Source organism: Neovison vison, chromosome 11, assembly GCF_020171115.1.
Source record: "Neovison vison isolate M4711 chromosome 11, ASM_NN_V1, whole genome shotgun sequence".
Taxonomy (NCBI): domain Eukaryota; kingdom Metazoa; phylum Chordata; class Mammalia; order Carnivora; family Mustelidae; genus Neogale; species Neogale vison.
Window position 1 is genome coordinate 151,193,730 of NC_058101.1, and position 20,918 is coordinate 151,214,647.

The 20,918-nt window shown below is 37.4% G+C and overlaps 1 protein-coding gene across 1 annotated transcript in view; it reads left to right on the top strand.

The window, feature by feature from the left end:
• The window catches only part of ELP3 (elongator acetyltransferase complex subunit 3), a 97,695-nt gene that overhangs the window by 33,949 nt on the left and 42,828 nt on the right, over positions 1-20,918 (top strand). Inside the window, exons 8-10 of the mRNA XM_044225013.1 lie at positions 6,020-6,181; positions 9,419-9,545; positions 17,419-17,612. Coding sequence (XP_044080948.1) covers positions 6,020-6,181; positions 9,419-9,545; positions 17,419-17,612 — 483 coding nt within the window. The remainder of the gene's footprint in view (positions 1-6,019; positions 6,182-9,418; positions 9,546-17,418; positions 17,613-20,918) is intronic.

The following is a 20,918-nucleotide window of genomic DNA, read 5'->3' on the forward strand; positions in this document are numbered from 1 at the left end:
TTTAATATCTATAGGATGTTAGTGATCACCCCGCTTTCAATCCTGATACTGATAATCTATGTTCTCTCTTTTTTTTTTTTTCTTGATTAGTCTAGTTAGGGGTTTATCAATTTTGTTGTTCCTTTCAAAGAACTGACATGACTTTATGTCCTCTACTTCATTGATTTTTGTTTTACTTTTTTGTTGTTGTCTTCTCCTTTCTTTGGCATGCTTCATGGTTCTTTTTCTGTGACTTAGTAAGGTATAGAGGCTTGGCCATTATTATAGACCTTTTTTCTTTTCTGATGTAAGTATTTAAACCTTTAAGTTTTCCTCTAAGCATTGATTTGGCAGAATCCCATTAACTTTGATATGTGGTATTATAATTATTATTCTCTTAAAGTATTTTTTAAATCCTTTATATTTGGACCCATGGATTATATAGAAATGGGTTGTTTGATTTCCAGATTTCCAAAAACATAGAGTTTTTTTTGATATCTCATTGTTGTCAGTTTCTAATTTAATGCCATTTTGGTCAGAGAGAGGCTATTCTGTAAGGTTTCTGTTTTTGTTTTTTGGGGAGATTTTTTTAAAAGATGTTTATTTATTTATTTATTTAAGAGAGAGAGAGAGAGAGAGGGAGAGAGAGCGCGAGCATGGGAGGGGCTGAGGAAGAGGAGAGAGAGAATCTGAAGCAGACTCCACAGTGGATGAGGAGCCTCATGTGGGGCTCAGTCTCACGACCCTGAGATCATGACCTGAGCTGAAATTGGGATTTGGATACTTAACTGTGAGCCACCTAGGCACCCCTTCCTAAATAGGAAATTAACCTTCTTAAGAGAAAAAGTCCCTTATATCTAGCATAATGTTTTACAGATAGAGAGTACTAAGTGTTATTAAATGAACCCAGTGGAAAGAACTGTGCATGAAGAAGCAGAAGACTTAGTTTCCACACTTAATTCTGTGATCACCTTACATTATTACCTGATTTAAGCCAGTTATGTGTTCTGTGCTTATGTTTACTCATCTATAAAAATGAGGTGGGACTAGATTATCTCTGAAATTACTACTTTCTCCGACATTCTGTAGTTTGAAGATTTCTGTTGGAATGAGAATGTTTATCTAAAAGATGTATTTGGAAGTTACTTTTAATCTGGCAGTCACTTTCTGACAATGACTTTTCTATAATGCATTTATAGTCCTTATATGTAGTCCTTAAAGTAGAATATGAATGCAGTGTTAAAAGAATATGTAATAACTCTTTTTTTTCTTTTCTATTAATAATGCATTGCTATTGGTTCTTCAGCTGCCTGATAGCATTCTTGTCAGCTGTTGAAAGAATCAAAAACCAAAATGTTATGGGTTGTTTTGTCTATATATATCTTACTGTCTTACACCTTGTCAACTAGCATGATAGGGAGCAAAGATCCCTTATTAGTCTCTAAACTTACAAGGTCACCAGGTTAGTTTTTCATTGGTTGTGCTCATTTAAAAATCAGAATTCTCTTTGTTTCTGTTTCCTTGGTTTGTGTTGGGCAGAACTTTGTTTTATAGACCTCATTGACATAACAACCAATGTCCAGGAAGCAAACTTGACCACTGTCTCAAAAGGGGGGGGAAATTGTTACTTTTATTTTTTATTTTTTTATTTTTTTTATTTATTTATTTTTTAAATTGTTACTTTTAAATCATCAGACACCAAACTCAGTCATTTTTAAGTCTAGAATATCACCAGCACAGCATTGTACAGAGCATAAAATTTTATTGAGATATATTTTCCAGATATGACAATAGCAAAAAAAGTATTTGGTCTGTGGTGCTACTCGAGAGAAATTGCATCATTAACCCCAGATGTTATTTGGTGATTCGAGCAAATTTTTGGCTTTCCAAGAATTTTGTAAATTCTAATTAGCCAATTTTGGGGTTGTAGATATGGAAGAGAGTTTCACATTATGACTAATCAAAATTAACATTTCTTCTGTGTACCATTTTTATTTACTTTGCCATTTGGTTTGAGCAGGTTGAGGTTCTGTAGGATTTTCAGGAATTTGGGCCTTGAGCTCTAGTAAGATTTCACACAGGAGTAGACTAAGACACATTGACTTTATTAATGACAGAGGTTTTAAAAGTTGTTTTTGTTTTTAAGATTTTATTTATTTCTCAGAGAGAGATACAGCAAGAGAAGGAATATAAGTAGGGGAAGTGAGAGAGGGAGAAAGAGGCTTCCTGCTGAGCAGAGAGCCTGATACGAGACTTGATCCCAGGACCCTGGGATTATGACCTGAGCTGAAGGTGGACACTTAATGACTGAGCCACCCAGGCACCATTGACAGAGGTTTTAAAAGAGGACCGCAACAAACTGATAGCAATGAAAAGTGTTCTTTGATGCTATAATCTTCCTGGAGTCAATCATATAAACAGTTTCCAGAAGATAATAGACTTTAACATTGGTTTGCTGTCTTCCTTCAGTGTCCCCTTTGTTGGGGCCCTTCAGGCAAGGAGTTAGTAATAATGGATACCACTTTTATAGTTTACTTTTTTCCTTCTATAAATAGAACCAGGAAATAACATGTGTTCATATTTCTGCCCCTTTTAGGTCTTTGTTCTTAAGTGGTTCTTGATTTCATCTGTGTCTTTTTCTTAGAGCTAGATTGTTAAGCATCTCTGGGACAAGAACTAGTGTATTATTCCTTTCTATAGAATCCCTGGTCTAGTTTGAGGCATCCTCTAGGGTTGATTCTTTGCAAGAGGAAAGATAACCAGCAGAATTACCTAGAGGCTGCTGTGGGAAGGTAAAGAAAGACCTGTCTTTAGTTATGCTTGCTTATTTATTCATTCTTTGTATTTGTATTTTTTTATACTGAAGTAGAGTTTTTGATGCTGAAGACTTTAAGCAGTTACCGCCAAACATATTCGAACCTACTGCCTTCAAGGTGCCTCCTGTCTAGATGCACAGACAAACATCCACCAATAACAAGGCAAACCGTATTCATATTATGGGCAAGGTGGCTCTGGGAATGGTAGCGCAAAGTGATGAGAGGTTCTGGGAAGATGTTGTGGGAGGAGAAATATATTTGAGCTATGTTTTGAAGACCAGGTTACATATAGTTTTGTGTACTTTCAAACTCTGAAGGTAGTGTCCCACCCCACTTCCACCCGCCCAACCTTCTTAAAAAAAAAAAAGTCAGCATAAGTTATTGGCTTCAATTATATTTGGCTTTACAGAGCATATTAGCTAGCATCTTTTGTAGTTGGTGCCACTACTGTTGCATACAGAAACGTGTAGGATTCAGTATAGCCCTGCACAGTAGGGTCCAGACTTACTTGAGATGACCCTGTAATGGCATGAAAAGAGCATTGGAGTCGGAATTAGAAGACCTGGGTATAAGTCCTAACTTGGCCTTTAGAAGTTTATGATCAGGGTTGGAAAATGTGTAGTGCATTTCCTGGGTGCCCAAGAACTTAAGAATTTTGTGGTCCCCAGAAGATATGGGAGTTGAACTGGGTACTAACAGAGAGGCATCCTATTGGATGGCTACCTAAAATGATATGAGAGTTATGGCAGGCCCTAAAAATTGCCCCGAAGTTGCTTGGACTAGTTGAAAGCCTTCATGCAAATATTTGCATATTAAAGACCAATCATTAATATCTTCACACTGCTGTTCAATGAAGAGGTAGGTTCAGTGACTGTAGGACTAAATGTAGCATTAACAAAAATCCCAATAAAAATACAGTTATCCTATAGGAAGGATGACCTTAAACTCTGTCTTTTAGGAAAATGCCCCATTAATTTGTCATTCAGATTAAGAGTTTCTGCTAAATTGCTTTCCAAATGAAAATAAAATTCTGAAAAGAAGGTAGTGGTAAAAGCTCTTTGTAAATACAAAATGTTAGCTTTTTAAAACTTACTTTTTAATTTTTCCATTTCTTACCCTGCAAAAGGTAATGGCATTTCCCTTAAGAGGAAAGACATTTTTGAAATGGAGTTAAATTATTGTTTGAGAATAAGGCTTATCTCTCTCCTTATACTATATTCCAATTACTAAGAAAGAGATTTCTTACAGTCCTTGCAGCAGCTTCCTGTGTCTGCATGCCTTTCGTGATCTGGACAAGAGAAAGATTTGCTGGTGATTTTCTCTTTCCTGTGGACAGATTCCCACTTGCACAGTTGCCCATCCTCTAGTTTTTTCCCAGTGATCCAAGGTACTGTTGTGCTGCTGAGCTTTCTTTTAAGAAAAACTGGAAGTTTTGAAACAGTCAGTTAATAAATAGGGAGATATATGGTACAATTTTAGAATGCCTAATTCTTTTATGTTCTTCTTTACTTTCTTAAATACACTAATTTAGAGTTTCTTGCTTTCCTTTCTTTTTAAATCAATCTTCATGTGATTTTTTTCTCCATAATATGAGTATTTTAATTTTTTAAGTATGGTTTTCCCCAAACACAATAATTGATATTTAAGGAAAATTATATTTAACCATGGCATTATATACTTCTTTCTGTTAGTGCAGGTCTTAGTACCCACCTATTTGAGAGGCATGGGACTTTCTGATTTATTTCAAAGATGCATAATGATTTATATCCTGTCTTAGGCAAGATTTGATAAATATCTGAGCACTTTATCTCTCTTATGATTTAGTTTTCAGTAACTTTGGACCACTTATTTACTTTTTAATTCTGTTGCCTCTGGTAATTCCATATAAAACCTTATAGGTAATAAACAGTGCAAAAGATTTGGAATATCAGGAATGAAAAATTTCAGAATCAGTGTTCCAGTTCAGTGATTAACTTTGTTAATAACTGTTATTAAAATTAAGTCAGCTTTTATTGACAGTTAATGAAGAAGTGAACCTAAAGGAATAGTTTTAAAATTATGAAAACTTGATTATTTTTATACTTGAAGAAAGGACTTTGAACTTCTTTGAAAGGAAGAAAATTAAATAGGGGGCCGGGGTGGGGGAGAAAAAGAGGTTTCCCTTACCCTTCCAGGGAATTGAGAAAGTTGTAGAAGGGTACACCAAGAAGAATCACTGGGTTCTAGGATGTTAGAGAAGTTGAAAAGAGAAATCTGATGTTCCTTGCTGAATTGCCTAAGCAGTGCTATAAAGTGAAATGAAGAATAAGAATTTAGAAGTCTGATAGACCCAATTTCAAATCCTGACTTGGATATTATGAGCTCTGTATCCTTAGACATGGTATTCATCTCTTTGAACCTCAGTTTCTTCTGTGAAATGGAGATAAGAAGACATGCTTCATTGAGCTGATGGAGCATTCCATATATGTACACAGTATCTAGCATAGCACTTGGTGCAGTGGCCTCCAGAAATGTTAGGTCCTCTGCTCACATTAGCAGCCCCCTCAGTAGGTCCCTTTTACTTCCCTGGATTCTCAGCCAGCAGTAAAGCCATTAACTCAAGCAGCTTGAATCTGAAGTATTACTCACTACTTTGATACCTAGTGTTAGTGAAAGAGAAGAATGATGCCTAATTTTGTAAATTATTGCTAAGGTTAATAGGCTTGGCAGAATGACTTGTGTGTGTATATAGAAGACATTTTATCTAAATTATTCCTATGATCATTATACATACTTCCCTTGCCCGTCTTTTTTTTTTTCTTTTATTTAACATGGCATAAAATACGGAGTGGGAAATAAATAAAGCAGATACTTTTCACTTATATGAAAAGTGGTTACTAGAGTTTCCACAGTTGCATTCACTGTTTCAAGGAGATTATGGTTACTAGCGTCCTGTAGGAGGATAAGAATGATAATGATGGTGGTAACAGTACTGTGTGCTAGTTCAGTCATGTCAGTCCTATGAGGTATGGCTTCTATTAGGCTCATTCTGCACATAATGAAACCGAAGCACAGATAGGTTAATAACATTCCTGTGCACATAGTTAAGAAGTAGCAGAGCCAGGATTTGAAGTAGGCCACGCTCTTAACCACTGTCTTACAGGACGAAGCGAAAACAGTCGTTCAAATGGGAGCAATTGTCCTAAAGCCGTGGAAGGTTGCTTACTTTTAGATTTGCTCTGCAGGTATTCTGAAAGAAGCCTCACAAAGTGTATTGGAATTACAATTGAGACCAGACCAGATTATTGCATGAAGCGGCATTTAAGTGACATGTTGACCTATGGCTGCACAAGGCTGGAGATTGGGGTACAGAGTGTCTACGAAGATGTGGCCAGAGATACCAACAGGTAAAATGAAGACAAATGATTTCACACAAGCTTCCTTCTAACTCCCCCTGATTATATCTATATTTATACTCATCCTCTTCTCCTTCCTACCAATATCAGAGAAAGAGGTATAGGTATTCCTTCTTCTCAGAGTCATTCTTCTGTCTCTGCTCTTAATTTCCACCCCATTTCCATTTTTCTCGTCTTTACTGGCTCTTTTCCAGTAGCTTGTAAATGTGCTCTTTTCTCTTCCTGTTCTTGTCATAAACAGCCTTTTCCATATGGAAAGGGGAAGGCAGGGCTTCAAGGTCAGTCATCTAAAGCAGAAGAGAAGGCCAGGAGCATGGAAACAAAGAGAAGGGTTTGAACAAGAAGGAAATCAGGGTGCTATTTAAAAGATTGGTTTTTGTGAAGCGGATGCCAATTAATAGAGTAGTGAGAGAAGGGTTGGTGAGCAATGGGTGTAAACTTTGAGAAATTTAGGAAGTTAAGAAAGAATAGAAATAGGGGTTGACAGAGCCATATAAAGTTCTCTTGAAGAACTCTAGAAATAGATCACTGAGTTGAAGAGAAACGTACACATGAAAGATTAGCTGTATAAGGAACTTTATGATTAATTGGTAAATTAGAGAAGAACAAAAGATTTCAGGAGTCTGTTAGGCAGCAGAGATCATTGATTGAGGATGTAAAGTCAGGTTTCAGGGAGTTGGTATATGATCAGTTGGACTTTAAAGGCTACTTTACCAGGAGAGGCAGACGTGATTGGGGGTTGTGGTAGGAGAAGGAAGGCAACTAGAAAGTAAAAGGCTTACACTGGTCAGCATCTTTTTTTTTTTTTTTTCTTCCAATTTATTTATTTTCAGAAAAATAGTATTCATTATTTTTTTTTAAAGATTTTATTTATTTATTTGACAGAGAGAGATCACAAGTAGGCAGAGAGGCAGGCAGAGAGAGAGGAGGAAGCAGGCTCCCTGCTGAGCAGAGAGCCCGATGCGGCACTCGATCCCAGGACCCTGAGATCATGACCTGAGCCGAAGGCAGCGGCTTAACCCACTGAGCCACCCAGGCGCCCAACAGTATTCATTATTTTTTCACCACACCCAGTGCTCCATGCAAGCCGTGCCCTCTATAATACCCACCACCTGGTACCCCAACCTCCCACCCCCCCGCCACTTCAAACCCCTCAGACTGTTTTTCAGAGTCCATAGTCTCTCATGGTTCACCTCCCCTTCCAATTTACCCAAATTCCCTACTCCTCTCTAACGCCCCTTGTCCTCCATGCTATTTGTTATGCTCCACAAATAAGTGAAACCATATGATAATTGACTCTCTATGCTTGACTTATTTCACTCAGCATAATCTCTTCCAGTCAGCAGCATCTTAGAAACCACCAGAAGAATGCCAGGCTAAGGAGAGAGGAATCTTTCCTTTAGGTACTAGAGGTCTGATGGATAGTTTTGATCACAGGGAAGAATTACACAGATATCAGGCTTAAGAAAGATTAACATGAATAAAATGTACCCTTGTAGGGGGAGTCTTAAACCGGAAACACTGCTTGGCCTGCTGCAGTGATCACGTGTTGTACCTGTGGAGATGGGAAGAGTCTCTTGAAGGTCAGGGAAGCTTTCTGAAAAGAATGGCATCAGACCTGAGACTTACAGGAAGAGTATGACTCAGATGGGGAAGAGGAAGATTATTTCAGGCAGAAAGAAACATACAAGCAAATGCCTAACGAGGAGAGCACTTGGCAAATTTAGGGGATTTGGAGCAGGTTAGCTTGGTTAAGAGTGTAGCGCATGAGGTAGGATAGTGGTAAGAGGGGAGGCCGAAGAGGTTAGCCGTGGTGGCCAAATAATGAGGAACCTTAGAAGTCAGCCCAGGGAGTTTCGGCTTTAGTCTGAGGACAGGCTGTAAGCTAAGTTGTGATAGGAGCATATCTGCATTTTAGATCCCTTTGGAAGGATCAGTTTGCAGGTGGAGAAGGAAGATCAGTTAAGAGGCTGTTGTACTCATTTAAACAAGAAATGATGTCTTAAAAAGAAGCAAATGACAGTGTTTGGTGACTAGATGGACATGGGGGTAGGAGAGAATGGGAAGTAGAGGAGTCGTGGAGGGAAGGTGAGTTTCGTTGTTGGATGTACTCAATTCTAGATACTTGTAGAACAAGTTGAGGGTTTGCTTTAGAGCAGAGCTGTCCAGAACATTGTACAGTGATTGAAGTATTCTACATCTGCATTGTCCAATATGATAGTGCAACTGAGGAACTGAATTGTTCATTTTAATTAATTGAAGTATAAACTGAGTAACTACATGTGCCTAGGGACCGTGGTATTGTACAGTAGAGCTTTCGAGTACTGGATATTTGGATAGAGTATCAGGAGAGAGGCCTCACCTAGTCATATAAATCGGGAAGTGGTTAGCAAAAAGAGATTGGAAATGGATTAATGGAAATGCGTGGTAATACCCAGAGTGGGATGAAGTCCATGTTTCTAGCAATTTTTTGTGTGTGGTTTTTTTTTTGTTGTTTATTCATTTGTTTATTTGTGGTGGTGGTGGTGGTGAATGGGAATGTCCTGGAGGTGAAAGGATTGGCATAGGGCTTTGGTTTATAGTAGCCCCAAACTGTTATTAGGGCTTGCTTCCTATTAGATGTGGTGCTAGAATGTTAAAGTGATTTACCCAGCTGGCCCCAGATGATTCTGCCTTGTCAGTAAATCATTCACTCTTCTCACTTTTTAAAAGACATTGGAGACTACCAGAATGAAATCTATTTTGTATGTAGGTGACATTCTTCATCTCCCTCTCTCTCCAAATAATTTCAGAAAAATTTTAAAGGAAAGAGCATAATAAGAGGCTGCTTCTGCATGGTTTTGAGCTCATTATTTTTGTTTTTAACTTAAATATTTATGTTTGTAAGCTTACTTCAGCTAATGATGCTAAACCAAATAATTTTTTTTATAGTCCAAATAATTTTTGTGTGCATTAACTCTGGTTAACCCATTCATTTACTGTCACAGCCTTGAATTAAGGTACCTGGGGAATTTCTGAGAAATATCTCAGAAGTGAACTGATTTATTTCCAGGCCTTTTCACAGCCAGAAATATAAAAATGATTTTCTGAGATTCTTATTCCCCAGCCATATTATTCTTCATTATAAAACTACCATTACATGTCTCCCAAGATTGTTTTCCCTCTGTTCCTTGTGTTAACCTTCTTGCCCATTTATTTGTATAACAGGAGTGAATTTTCTTTCCTCAGGGGCCACACTGTGAAGGCAGTGTGTGAGTCATTTCACCTGGCCAAGGATTCTGGTTTCAAAGTTGTGGCTCATATGATGCCTGATCTGCCAAATGTGGGACTAGAGAGAGACATCGAACAGTTTATAGTAAGTGTTGCCTTAAAAAGGCTAATTTCAAGTGCCTCTGCATGTTGCTCTATCTACCCTCTCTGTTCTTTTTGATTATTTACTGCTAATTTCCCCCTCATTATTTAAGCAATATGTCCTCATTATAGAATAGTAGAAACACTATAGTGAAAGAAAAGTCATTCACAGCCCCAACACCAAATAAAACCCTAACATTTTAATATGTTTCCTTCTAGGAATTTTTTTTATGCTTAGGCTATTTGGAGGGTTGAGGTGGTTTATACATATACACACAGAGAGACACACATGCTTACATATATGATAAGTAATTTTAATGGCTTTTTCACTTAATGTTATGCAAGCATTTATCTGTTATGTAGCCGGTCTCTGTTAAAATGTTAACGTATTTAAATGTGTACTTAATTTCCATGGAATAAATATTCCATACTTTGCTTAATTCCTTCCAAATTTTTTTTAAATTGAAGGTATTGCCAGTTTTTAATATTGTAAATGGCACTGCAGGTGAACAGTTTTATGCCTATAACTTTTTATAGTTCTTAGGATTATTTCTTTAGGATAAATTCCGTGGGGTAGAATTATCAGGTAAAGGTATAAACACTTCAAGAATCCCACCATATTACTTAGTTGCTTTTCAGAGGTTATAACAATTTACAGTCATTTTAGCAGCGTTATCTTTTTCCCCAAATAATTCCCTCCTATTTATGCATTTGCACACACAGATACAGTGTTTCTCTCTTTGCTGATTTGGTGGATTAAAGTGCCATTTCAATTTGTATTTTGTAATTATGGTAATATATTTTTCAGTTTTGCATGTAATAATAATTCTTTCATCTTTTTGGAATTCTATGTTTTTGTTCTCTGACCAATTACTCTGTTGGATATAAACATTTTTTATGTTAATTTAGATGAACTTTCTAGGTAAGGACATTCTGGATTCATTTGGGTTTTTTGTTTTTTAAAGATTTTATTCATCAGAGAGAGCAAGCAAACGCATGAGCAGGGGGAGGGGCAGGGGAGAAGCAGCAGCAGATTCTCTGCTGAGCCTGGAGGCTGTTGTGGGGCTTGACCCCAGAACTCTAAAATCACGGCCTAAGCCAAGGGCAGATGTTTAACCAACTGAGGCACATAGGCGTCCCTCATTGATTTTTTTTTTTTTAATAGTTGTTACAAATATTTTTGCCCACTCTATCTTGGGCTTTTCATTTTTGTATCTGTTGTTAGATCCATCCTTTATGGTTTCTTCAGATGTTTCTGAACTTAGAGCTGCTTTTCTCTTCCAGGATTTCATTAAATAGTGAAAGAAAATACTTGGTTTTTTTCTAGGTTTCCTGTTCTTTAAATTTGAATACCTACTCTGGGTTGGTTGGTTTTGGGTTTTGTTATTTGTTTTTTTGTTTGGTTTTTTTTTTTTTTTTAAGATTTTATTTATTTATTTGACAGACAGAGATCACAAGTAGGCAGAGAGGCAGGCAGAGAGAGAGAGGGAAGCAGGCTCCCTGCTGAACAGAGAGACAACTGCGGGGCTTCCATCCCAGAACCCTGGGATCATGACCTGAGCTGAAGGCAGAGGCTCTAACCCACTGAGCCACCCAGGCACCCCATTTGGGGAGTGTTTTTTGTTACTCTTTCACATGTTTGCTTGATCTGTGTTCCTGTTGTCTTGGGAAATGAGATTGATCAGAACTCTTTTTTTTTTTTTCTCCTTCAAATGCTTAGCTAGAGAAAGTGCCTTTGGGATATTCTTTTAGAGAAGAGAGTAAAAGTATTTATAAAATTATTTCATTCACAGAAATACTTAATTTTTCTATTTAGAAAAATGGAATTCACCTGGCCTCATTTGGAACATAGTTAATAATTCATTCTTTCCTTGCCAAAAGTTTATCTTTACAATTTTTAGGCCAGTGAATTACAACTGAAGGCCTGTTTATAATATAGTACTAATTCATAAATGTACCTATTACTAATTCCCCTGTGTTAGCTGTGTAGATTCTGAGTCTAATGGTCTCTCCTCAGTAGTTAATAGCCAGGTACCTAGATTCTAAGCCTTAAAGTCCCCTGAAACACTTTTCTTTAGCACAGCTCCTAGGTGGACCAGAGATACAATCAGAATTCATTACTTTAGGTATCCTTAGAAGAAAATACGGCACGTTTCAAATAATACCAAATAGCTGAGTCTTACTATTCATTTTCCTTAGTATCCTCAGAATAAAGAATAGTTCAGTGATAATATTGCAAAGACAATTCTTCACGTTAACAGATCTTGTCTGTAATCTTTTTAGAAAAACTCAAAAGGGAATATGAATGGACTGTGTGACTCTTCTGACTGCATCCCAACAAATAAATGAGTGACAAAATAGAGCTAACATTTCTCTCTTGAGCAAAATTAAATTGCCCTAAAATAAAGAATTTCTACAAATCAGTAAGAAAAAAGCAGACAGCCCAGTAGGAGAATGGGCAAAAATACTTGAACAAACACTTCACAAATAGGATATTCAAACAGCCAATAAACGTACTTAAAAGTTCTCGAAGTCATTAATCTTTAAATAAATGAAATTTAAAACTATGATGCATTCCTACTATATACTCACCAGAAAAGCTAAGAATAGCTAAAATGAAAAAAGACAAAACCAAGTGTTGATAAGAGGATTGAGCAACTGGAATTCATTTCCTGCTAGTACATCATGTTGGACATTATCTACTAAGGGTGAATATATATGCATACCCCAAGACCCAGCAATTGTACTCCTAGATGTATACTCAACAGAAATACCTACACATATTTACCAAAAGTCACAGTCACAAGTTATTGTTGGTAATATCAGAGCGGCAACAAGTGTCCATTAACAATAGAATGCATAAATAAATTGTGATGTAGTCATACAGTGAAATACTATGAAAAGTAATAAATTAATTACAACCTCATGAAACAACATGGCTGATTTTTTTCAACATAAAATTGAGCAAAGGAAACCAGATCCAAAAGACTACCTAATACACAATTCTGTTAATACGAAGTCCAAAAACTTTGGGTGGAATTGTAACTGGAAACACGCATGAGGTGGGCTTCTAAGATTTTGATATTCTTTTTCTTAATTTGAGTGTCCGGGTGCTGGTTATGAGATATATAAAAATCTTTCAAGATACACACTTAGAGTTTGTGTACTTTTTTCTATCTAAGATACACTCCGGTAAAAGTTTGCACAGAAACTTCTTAAACTAATTTTTGTTTTAGGAAATCTTGTTGGGCCCATTTGGAATTCACAAGCTTTCCTGAATTAGTAGGACTAGCAGAGGAAGAGGGAGCAGACTCCCCACTGAGCAGGGAACCCCATGCACGGCCCAGTCCCAGGACACTGAGATCATGACCTGCGCCAAAGGCAGATTCTGACCTGACAGAGCCACCCAGGCACCCCTGTTTTATACTTCAAAAACTTTTTCCCTACTTTATTTTATTGTTCCACCATTAGCAACCCACAGGTATTTTTTCCTTAATTAATGTGTTTTGTTCCGCCAGAAGGGTTGCTAAAATCGGGAGACTGCTTGTATAATTACAGAAGTGTAGCAAATGTTACCTTTATAGAGGACGTGATAGCCTTGCCTGGCATAGATCCATAAATCTACTACCTCGCCTGCTGAGGTATCACAGCTGTATCTTGGGTTGTGTGCCTACAGTGTGCTAGTTATAAATTGGCTTAGATCTCATGCTTTGTTGTTTAAGTCAGCTCTGGGTCACTACTCTTAGTATCTGTTTACGCATATGTTCATGACACATTCACACTCTTACCTAGTGGTAGGTGCAGAGCTTGTAGCTGTGCATGATAAATAGCATTTGCTTCTATTTTCCAGGAACTCAGAAATGACGTTTTCTTTTTTTTTTTTTTTTTTAAACCTAGAAGTCCTTGTTGTGGTGGAAATTCAGGAATTTATCCTAAAAGCATTAACTTTGCCCTTTCCACCCATCCTCAGATAGAACTTATTTATTACTCAAAGTAACCTTTATCTGTTCTGGTGTTTTATTCTTTTAATAATTAGACTGCTCTTGAATATCCAATCTAAGATTGCTGAAAATGCTTGAAGAATATGTTTCTCTTCCGAATCTATCAGTTAGCGGAAGTCTTTCAAAGTCCATTAACATCTGACACAAGTTCTTTTTTTTTCCCCACTGAGCCAATCTGATTGAATTACTGTGTGGCAGGGATGGCTAGTAGTATTTGTTGTTACTTGGTTTTTAATATAAAGGCTTGTTACTGAAGATAGTGGCATAGGATACAAGTCACTGTAGCATTCTGTCAGGAAAGACCACCTGATACAGTCTCTCTAGTTGAGGAAGCGGGCCTGATGAGATTAAGTAACCAGTCAAGTCAGTGGTGAGTCTTGTGGATGTCTTATCTTCCAACTCCAAACTGGCAGTTCTCTGTGCCTGGTTAATAACTGTCCTCTTGGAGGTCTTCTCTTCACTAATCTCCTGGATTGGATTCTTTGTTTTCTGGATTCCAAGTTGACCCTTTTTATTTGTTTATTCCTTGACTTTACTAAAACACATTTTCTACCAGGTTCCTTAGGAAAGGTTCCTCATAGAAAGTAAGCCTTTGGTGTACTCAAAAAATGGCTCTATGCAACCTTCGCACTTACAGACTTGTGTAAAGACTTTATTTTTAAGGCACTGCACCATTGCCTTGTAGCTTTTAGCATTGTTGTTAAGGAGCATAATGTGTTTTTATTCCTAATCCTGTATTCCTTATTCTTTAATCCTGTGATCTATGTAACCTGGGTGTTTTGTTTTGTTAACTCTGTTTAAGAAATTGTCTTTATCCCATGTATTGTGAAATTTCACAGTGCTGTATCTTGGCAAGAGTTTTTTTTAACAATTGTGCTAGATTTTTGAGGAATCTGTCATCTGGGAAATTTCCTTGTACCACTGGTTAATTTTCCCTTTTCATTTTCTATGTTCTCTTTTTTAAACTCCTCTTAGGCAAATGTTGGATCTCCCATATGCATCAAATATTTTTTACCTATTTTTTCCTATTTTTACCTATTGTTTCCTTTTTTTTCTGCTTTCTTCTATTCTTATATTTATCTTTCAACTTTTCAGTTAAATGTTTTTATTTTTGTTATAGCTTTGATTTTCAGGAGTTCTTTCTTACCTTCTGGTTGTGTGATTTTTTTTTCCCTACTATCCTGTTCTTGTATAATGGATGTAATAGATCTCTCTCTGAGGGAATTACAGGGTTTGTTTTTTAAGTTTTATTTTCCTTTATACAATGCATCTTTCCTCCACATTCCTTTTTTTCTTTCTTTCTTTCTTTTTTTCTTTTTGTTTTGTTTTGCCCTTTATTTTCTAGGCTTCCTTCAAATTTCTGGTGATCCTTAGCCATATGGTCATACTTTTAAAGTAGGGGACCAGGGGGACCTGGGTTGCTTAGTCAGTTAAGCATCCAACTCTTAATTTCACCTCTGGGTTGTGAGATTGAGCCCCATGTCAGGCTCCTTGCTGGGCGTGGAGCCTGCTTAAGATTCTCTCTCTCCCTCTCCCTCTGCTCCATTACCCTCTTTTTCCCCTCTCTTAGAAAAAATAAATAAAATTAAAATTAAAAAAGTAAGAGACTGAAAGAACAGACTGCAAGTTCTGGGTGGCTAGCTACTAGTATACCTCATTGAAAGATATTCATGTAATAAGCTTTCCTTTTCTTGTTTTAAGGTTTTATTTTGTTTATATTTTTTAAGATTTTTATTTTTCAGTAATCTACACCAACATGGAGCTCAAACTCACAACCCCAAAATCAAGAGTCACATGCTCTACTGACTGAGCCAGCCATCCATGCCCCAGCTCTCCTTTTCTTTAGGGGATTCTCAAATGTCAGTATCTTGAACTCTTATTTAGGGCTGTTTGCTTAATCCAGAGATGAACTCTCCAACTTCCTGCTTGGAAGTGACTGGTATGAGTAGATCACAAAATTGACTGCTGGCATCCAGGAAGGAAGGCAGGGAATTCACCAGTGTGCTGGCTTTCACTTAATCTCTCTGTTTTCAGCCTTTATCCTCACCTAGGCCTTCCTTTGTACCTGGAATCACAGCATTCAGGAGTTTCTCCAGGAACAAATGGGCAGGGCAGAACAAATGCCTTGTAGGCAGGGCAAAGGAATAAGGGATAAATCCCTCCATCTTCAGACTTTGATCCCATGATTTCTTCCGTCCTGTCTGGTTAATGGTACATTAGACCCATGAGCCTTTCTGGGACTGTAATGTGACTGAGCTGGACCTTCATTGGTATTCACTTTTGCAGATACTTTGCTTATAGCTCTAGTTACCTGCAAAGTCATTTGCCAATCTTCATCCATTTTCTGTCTTTCAAAAATTTATTACTATCACTGGTCCTGTACTCTAACCCCCAACCCGCATCTCCTCTGATGTTCTTTTTGTTTTTCTGGGTTTATACTTTTATAAAAGTTCATCTCTTATTATTACTATGATTTTGGAGGGAAAGGAAGGAAACACATGTTTTAATTCTTGTTTAGCTAGAAGTCCAGAACCAATTTCATCTATCATCATTCTTATTAGCCCATCTATCTTCTAAATTTATCATAGAAGCACTTGAACTACTTCTCTGAAATCCTGTATTCCAACATGCATTCAAACTAGGTACAGAATGACTTGCATACATGTTCTTTTGTGTGGCTATAGACTACTTATAAAGGCTTAATGAATTGTTAATATATACATGGTACACAGAAAATTACATGCAATTACAGAAGAATAACCCTAAAACCAAATGATGCACAAAAAATACAGCATTTAAGAATATGACAAAAATTAGTGAGAGAGATTGAAAAATTAGAGAGAGTTACATTTCTTTGAAAATCAAGTTAAGCAATGGAAAGCTCTGCAAGAATAATGTAGCACGAGATAAAAAGCATTGTTATAGTCACAAGATACAGTATAGCTAGCTCTATAGATACCAATGCCGGGGTGGAGTGAGAGGGAACTGAGTCCACCTTCATTCCTCTATTACACAGTGTGCTAAATTAAGAGCAAATGAGCAGTGCAAAGTCATGGAAAGGATAATGCCTGGTGTCTCTGTGCTTTATCCCAAATAAAGCCAGCTGGGATGATACAGTACAGGAAATGACTGTGTCAAAGTAGATAAATTAGATGTATTTCTCAGTGTCTAGATAACAAATAGTGTGTATCCCAGGTTAGGAATGGTGCCAGCTGGCCTGAAGACAAAATAAGCATATCCAGGGACTGGCATACTCTTCCTGCTAAGGGCTGTATGGTAAACATTTTAGGTTTTGTAGGCAAGTGATGATCTCTGTCACAACTTTTTTAGAAGTTTAAACAACTAAGTATATTCTATATGAAAGTAGGATGCAGTCTAGAGGCAGGCATTGAATAAATTATCAGTGTGATATTAAGAAAGCAGTATTATAGAATTCAATATGAATTTTTTTTTAAGTGAGGCAACTTGTATTTGAAGGTCAGGAAGGCCTCTCTGAAGAATTGGCATTCATGCCGAGACCTAGAGATTAGCTAGATGAAGTAAAATTGATGTACTCTCCAGACAGAGGAAATCGCCTTTGCAAAAGGCAGAAAGGCAAGGTGGTGAGGGTGGCATGAGATGAGATTGCAGCAGTAGACCGGCTGGATTAAACAAGGGCTTTGTAAACCAGCACACACACATTTTGTTCCAGGGAGATTTTAAGAACAATGAGTTGCTGTTTTGTCTGCATCCCCTCCCTTGAAGGAAAGGAAAGGCAGTCTAAGGACTTGGTAGGTATGTGCAAGAAGCTGGCCCAGGACTGAAACTTTACCATGGAAAACTTCATCAATCTCTGCATAACTGATGGAGTGGTAATTTTCTCTTCTCCATTCACAGGAATTTTTTGAGAACCCTGCTTTTCGTCCTGATGGTTTGAAACTCTACCCTACCCTGGTGATTCGTGGAACTGGGCTTTATGAGCTCTGGAAATCAGGAAGATATAAGAGTTATTCTCCTAGCGACCTGATTGAATTGGTGGCTCGGATCCTTGCCCTCGTGCCTCCATGGACTCGAGTGTACCGAGTGCAGAGGTAGTGTGTTACCTTTTATGCTGGAAATAATATTAATAATCAATAATAAAAATGAGTCTATTTAATTTCTAATGAGAACAGTCCAAATTAATATTGAGGAGTTTGAATCTATTTTTTTTTTTAATTAGAAATGAGACCTGGAATTCTGTCTATACATAGAGATGGAAATGAAAGGACAGCGTGTCCAAGCCACTTTGCCAGTATCTTACTTATTCATATATTCATCTCTCCATTGATTGATGTGCCAGGAGATGAAATTATGATGGTACATATGCATGATGTTGGTTCCAGAATTTCATTTTCCAGGCCTACTTCAGTCTGGATACAGTAGTGAGTACGGAGGAAGGAAGTGTAGGCATATATCTGTTATCCCTGTTGTAGAGCCTCTAAAGGAAAAAAGAAAGAGTAGTAATAACCATTCTTCACAGATATTAATGTAAATGTGGAGAAAGAGTGACCTATTCCTGATGACATGAAGGAAATCATTTCAACTGCTTTTTTCCTAGAGGAGAGAAAAACTAAAATGTCATTTGCATTCATGACCTTTACTTATTTATTTATTTTATAAGAAACATAACACTGAAGAAAAATTTTAGGAGCCATAAAGTTACAGATCTACCTACAATCCTGACAGAGCCATGCCTGTATTTGCTGGTGAGGAAGGCACATTTCCACCACCTTGCCAAAAGCTGCCTAGATTCTAGTACAAACAAAAGGGGGAAAGGTGACTAGTGAATGTGTGTACAATCAGTTGCTGTGGCTATTACTCCACTGAGCACAAAAATTGTGTTCCTAATACTATAAAACAGTACTGAAAATAAGCAGAATGATCAACTAAAGGACAATTATCAAGAATATAAAGTAATGGATTTGCTTAAAAGTTGAAGGATATTTACACTAGTGATTTCTTGAATTTTTTAAATTATTGGCCCAATGTAAGGATCTAAATTGCCTGCATGATCTGGGTTTTTTCTTTTAATACTGAAGAAAACTCAGCTGCCAAAACTGTTTGCGTTGTCCTTCCCCTTCTTTTTGCAACCCTTCTCAAACAACTCAGTTCAAAAGACATTAGAAGATGCTACAATGCAGCCATCCGCCCAGAAGTAGGGAGCCACAGGGCATGGAGGTCGCTGTTGTGGAGGAGGCAGTTCTGTTGTGTGGTCTCTGGCAGCCTGGATGTGGTAGTGAGGGCGTTCTTGGTGAGGTCTGGTCTGGCGCAGGATGTCGGAACTGAGCAGGGTGAGGACACGTCCTGGAGTAGGTGGGGGATGGGGTGCAGAGACGAGAACAGCAGTGGAAGATTGGTTACTTGTAGAAGGTTAATCTAGGAAGTAGATAATATTAAGGATAATGGGAGCTAGGCTTTGTGTTATCTGGAATGGGAATTAGAAATGTGAAAAAGAAAATTGGAATGTACCCCATGGTGTTTTAGAATAGGAGATACTGGTGTGAACTCATGGTTTTCAGCATATAGGTAGATACAGAAATAATTATAAATAGTATAATAAATAATAAATATAGTGTGTGTGTCTTTTTCACAGTCTTTTTAATGCAATGGTATTTTGCATTTTTGTGCTATTTGTTGGTCATTTCACTATTTAAAATGACCCTTAAAGGTGGTACTGAAATGTTGTGTACTGTTCCTAAGTGCAAGAAGGCTATGACGTGCCTTACGGAGAAATGACATGTGTTATATAAGCTTCATTTGGCTTTGAGTATAGCACTGTTGGCCGGGAGTTCAGTGTTGTGCAACATTTTTATTTATTTTTATTTATTTATTTTTATATATATATATATATATATAGTGTTCTTAAACACATGTGAAGCAAGGTTATATGTTGATTAGTAAATGAATATGTTGTGACCAGAGGCTCACAGGAACCTAGCCCTGTATTTCCCCTAGGAGCAATGTTTTAATATTCACTAACTCAGCATTCGTGGAAACTTTGTAGAATATAGTTACTGAGAATAATGCATATTGACTGTACATTGTTTCAGAATCCCTCCCTACAACATGCTTATTAATTACAGAGCAGAAATAAGTAACTTGACTGTGGAGAAGACTGGCAGCTGGTGAAAGTGAATACCATCAGTAATCGTACAAGTCAGTTAATGTGCCACATGATAGTATGACGGTATCACTTCTGTGTTACTCAGCCAAAACTCCATAATCTGAATTTAATTATGAGGAAACAACAGACAATCCTGAATTGAGAGGTACTCTAAAAAATAGTGTGAAATCTTCAAAATTATAAGAATTAAGGAAAGAGTTTCATTTTGAAGGAGACTAAAAAGTCATGACACCTAAATACAACACAGGGTTCTGACTGGACCCTTTTGCTATAAAGGACATTGTTTAGACACTAGTGAGCCTGCAGTGGAGTCCAGGATTAGACAGTAGTAAAGTACTGTTGTTAATTTCCTGATTTTGGTGGTTGTATTATGGTTGTGTAAGAGAATATCCCTGTTGTAGGAAATACTTCCAGTATTCTGAGGGTGTTGGAACATCTTGTTCCCAATTTGCCATCAAATAATTTAGGAAAATAGTTATTTGTACTGCACTTGGGACTTTTTCTGTAACTTTGAGATTGTTTCAAAAAATGTAAGCTAATACAATAGAAAACAAAGATGCAATAAGTAGTATTAACAAAAACAAAAGATAAAGACTATTTGCATTTAACTGACTTGAGCAACGAGATAAAAGTGAAGATACTACTTCCCAGCAGCTGAGTATGAAAAAGCAAATCTGTTGTGTTGACATCAACTTAATGATGGTGATCTTATCAGCTCTGAGTACCTGAGATACTCACCTGACCCTTATTACTCATATTGGGCCTCAACACATACTTCCCCCATGGGGGCCAGTGTTGCTGGACTAGCCCTTATGCTGCTTATTATAACTGCAAGACACACTTCAGCAAAAACCATCAGGGGACTTAGAGAAACAAGACTCAAGTGTCCCTGGAAGGTCCCCAGAAAACTCAATAGGTACACAGTGAACTTGAGGGGGAATGCGGGAAAGGCATGAACCTGCCTTTATTAGGATCCAAGGGTAGAGTGTCTAGGGTTTTGTGGGTTCATTCATTGGTTAATTTAAAGAATAAAAATGGGAATTAGGGTGTGATAAGGAAGAAAATGGGGCCACTCTGAGGGTCAGTTATGTAGGTTACCAAAGGCTTTCTCAAAGAGAGAACTTCATGGGGGGAAGGGACTGTCTAAAGCCTTATCTGGTCTTTTTGCTAGTAGCTGTGTCACACAGCTAGCAATATGTTTACTCAGGATAGATGTCTTTTGAAATGGATGCCT